The sequence below is a fragment of the Orycteropus afer genome, unplaced genomic scaffold, assembly GCF_000298275.1.
Source record: "Orycteropus afer afer isolate SDZICR_OR568_19922 unplaced genomic scaffold, OryAfe1.0 scaffold00926, whole genome shotgun sequence".
Taxonomy (NCBI): Eukaryota; Metazoa; Chordata; class Mammalia; order Tubulidentata; family Orycteropodidae; genus Orycteropus; species Orycteropus afer.
Window position 1 is genome coordinate 160,642 of NW_006922513.1, and position 3,881 is coordinate 164,522.

Below are 3,881 nucleotides of genomic sequence, written 5' to 3' on the forward strand. Positions count from 1 at the left end.
GAGGCAGTATCACTACGGAAGTAGGATTGCTCAACCTTCCTTCCGAGGAGTGGCTGGTGGGTTTGAACCGCCAGCCGTCTGGTTAGCAGGCAAGTGACTTAGCCACTATGCTACCAGAGCTCCCGCCAGACTTATAGGTACCTAAATATAATTCTTTTGAATTCCTTATCAGGGATTTCCAATGCTTCTTCTTCCTATTGGAGATTTTCTGGGTCTCCATCCTAGTTCATTGTTTGTACACTTTATCTTGCTTCTTTGTGTGGACTGTGATGGTCTGTTGTCTCCAAGACATTGTGTTGTCATTGTATTTATATTTCATTGTAGATTGTATGCTGGTGTGATTTGTCCAAGATTTTTATTTCCTGATTTTATTTTGGTATATCTAAGTGAGCAGTGTACTGTGCTCCTCTATTTCCTTGTTGGCAGCACTTAGGCACTCACCACTTGTCTCATGGTGGATGTGATAGAGAATAAGAGTGTATGCACAGATCTCTATTAGATGTTCATGAAGAGCAGTTGAGGATGAATTGGTCAGGTACTGGCTGCCGTCTGTCATTGGTAAGTTAGTGCAGAAGCAACTGTTGGCCCTCATCCAGTGGGTGGGACTGCAGGATGTGTGGATATTGTTGGATCATGTGCCCACACATGATTGCTGTCTCCCTCTCAGTTAGAGTGGGATAGAAAAAAAGTACCAACCACATAAACAGGAAAAAATCTCCAAGGAAAAGGAAAAGATAATAAATGAAAGGAATAATTTTAAAAATTTATTTTTAGAAAGACAAAGGAAAGATAAAGAGTAGAAGAGAAAAAGAAAGCCACAATATCTGGGGGTGGGGAATAAAAGAAAAGGGGAACAGTTAAAGAATAATAAAGAAAACATAAGAAAACTGCAAAAAGAAAAACAAGGGATGGGACAAAATGAAAGAAAAAATATGGGAACCAGGAAAATGAAAGAGAAGAAAAGAAGAAGACGAAGAAGAACCAGGGAAGGGAAAGAGAAAACAAAATAAAAAGGAAGAAAGGAAGAATAATTGAGAAAAAAAATCAGAGTGGAGTGTGACAGGGCCCCCAGGCTCTGTCAGGCCACACAGACTGGGATGGAATTCCTGCCAGTCCAGAAGGTGATTGGAGGTGGGGCATAGCCACAGCTCTGTTCACCAAGAGGGTGTAGGGTATAAGAGTAACATGGGAATATTGCACATTTCTAGTTGTGAGCCTCCAGTCTAGTTGCTTGTGCTGTCCTCACCAAGTGTTTCCCTTTCTTAGGTTGCTGCCTGGATCTGAATGGCACTTGCAAATATTCAAAATTGCTGTCCTCTCAGGCAGCTGAAAGTCCACAGCTCTGCTTATCTCCTTATTCACTGTTTCCCTTTGTAGTTGTCAGCCACTGGTGCAGTTGCCCATGCAGTCTTTGGTGAGCAGAGCCAATTTTAGGTTGCTGCCCAAACTGGAACATCACTTGTAAATATTCAGATTGGCTATGTTGTCTGAAGAATAAACTTGACATATTGAACCATAGATCAGGCAAGTTGTAGGATGATATCAAGGGCATCATCCATGAAGAATGGAAAAGGTCATTAAAAAGACAGCAAAGAAAGAAAAGATCAAAATGGATGTCAGAGTGTACTCTGAAACTTGTTTGTAAATGAATACTAGCCAAAGTGAATGGAGGGAATGTTGAAGTAAAAGAGTTGAAGAGAAGATTTCAAAGGACACCCCAAGATAACAAAGTAAAGTATTATAATGAAATGTGAAGATACCTGAAGTTAGAAAACCAAAAGGGAAGAACATGCTCAGTATTTCTCAAGCTGAAAAAAACAAGAAAAAATTCAAGGCTTGAGCTAGAGTACTGAAGGATTCTATGGGCAAAATATAAAACAATGCAAGAAGTATTGAGGAAGAGGAAGACAGAGAGGTACATGGGAGATACAGACAACAAAGATGAACCCTTTTGCACAATGTATAGGTATATAGTAGAGCTGACAAGGGACAAGGTTTTGGTAACTTCTTGGCCACAGCCACCTACCTGAGGGAACAAGTAATTGGACATGTGGGCTTGGGACCATGGTTGCAGGGGACACCAACCTCAATTGGCATAACATACTACACAAAACATTGTTCTACATCCTACTTGGTGAGTAGTGACTGGAATCTTAAAAGCTTGCAAGTGGCTATCTAGATGTGATGATGGGTCTCTCCTCATCCAGAGCAAAGAAGAATGAAGAAAACCAAAGACACATGGGAACAATTAGTCCAAGGGTCTGGTAGACCACATGATCCTCAATGTATATGATCATGAGACCAGAAGAACTAGATGGTGCCTGGCTACCACTGTCAGCCACTCAGAGTAGGATGTGTGTAGAAGATCCTGGATAGAGTGGGAGAAGAACGTGGAACAAAAATAAAAATCATTAAAAAAAATTGGTTTGCTGGTCTGATATAGCCTGGTGAAACCCTGGGACTATGGCTCCTGGCTGCCCCTCAGGTTTGGAATTGAACTCACTCCTATGGCTCCAGCCAAATAAAAGACAGGCATATGGGCTGAGCATTTACATCAGGTAGATACACACTCCTTGGAGCCATCAGTCATGGGAGAACAGAGGGGCAGTGTATGCACAGGGAGTTGGCTCGGGGGCAGGAGTGCACTGGAGGGAAGGATACAGGGAAGAGACATCTATGGGGAGGAGGTGGAAAGAGAGCTGTTACATTGTGGGAAATTGCAGTCAATGTCATGAGACAAAATGTGTATGAACTGCTGTATGGGAAATGAATTTGCTTTGTAGACTTTCACCCAAATCAGAATAAGAATTTAAAAAAAAAAATTGCAAGAAGTATCAAAAGCAGATGGAAGGAATACACAGAGTCACTGTACCAAAAAGAATTGCTCAACATTGAACTAATATCATTGAAGAAAGAAGTCCAAGCTACACTGAAGGAAATGGTGGAAAACAAGGCTCCAGGAATTTACAGATTACCTCCTGAGATATTTCATCAAACAGATGCAGCATTGGTTTATGCCAAGAATATTTTTTCTTTTTAATTGTTATTGTGATTTGGGTGAAAATGTACAGAGCAAATTCATTTTCCATACAGCAGTTCACACACACTTTGTCTCACGACATTGACTGCAATTTCTCACAATGCAACAGCCCTCTTCCCACTTCCTCCTCATAGTCACCTCTTCCCTGTGTCCTTCCCTCCCATGCACTCCTGCCCCCTGAGTCGTCTCCCTGTGAACATATAGCCCTTCTATTCTCCCATGATTGATCTCTCCAAGGCATATATCTACCTAATGTAAATGTTCAGCTCATATGCCTTTCATTTGTTTGGCTGGAAGCCACAGGAGTGTGTTCAATTCCAGACCTGAAGGGCAGCTAGGGGCCATAGTCTCAGGGGTTTCAGCAGGCTCTATCAGACGAGCCAATTTCGTCTTTCTTTTTTTCATGACTTTTTTTGTTCCAAACTGTTCCCCCACTCTATCTAGGGTCTCCTACATAGATCCCCCTCTGAGTGCTCGATAGTGGTAGCTGGGCACCATCTAGTTCTTCTGGTCTCATAGTCATATAGGCTGAGGATAACATGTATGCCAAGAAATTTTGAAGACAGCTACCTGGCCATTTGACTAGACCAGGTCCATTTTTGTTCCCATTCCAAAAAAGGTGATCCAACAATATGGAAATAATTGAACAATATTGTTAATACCAAACACAAGTTAAATTTTGGTGAAGATAATTCAAAAATGGTTTCAGCAGTATATTGATAAGGAACTGCCAACAATTCAAGCTGGATTGAGAAGGTAAGGTGTGGAATGAGTGATATCATTGCTGGTATCAGATGGATCTTGGGTGAAAGCAAAGAATATCAGAAAGATGTTTACCTTT

At 41.4% G+C, this 3,881-nt stretch overlaps 1 protein-coding gene across 1 annotated transcript in view; it reads left to right on the forward strand.

The window, feature by feature from the left end:
- The window catches only part of PHKA1 (phosphorylase kinase regulatory subunit alpha 1), a 414,257-nt gene that overhangs the window by 66,066 nt on the left and 344,310 nt on the right, over positions 1-3,881 (forward strand). The window contains exon 7 of the mRNA XM_007958330.1: positions 3,784-3,827. Within this exon, the coding sequence (XP_007956521.1) occupies positions 3,784-3,827 (44 nt within the window). The remainder of the gene's footprint in view (positions 1-3,783; positions 3,828-3,881) is intronic.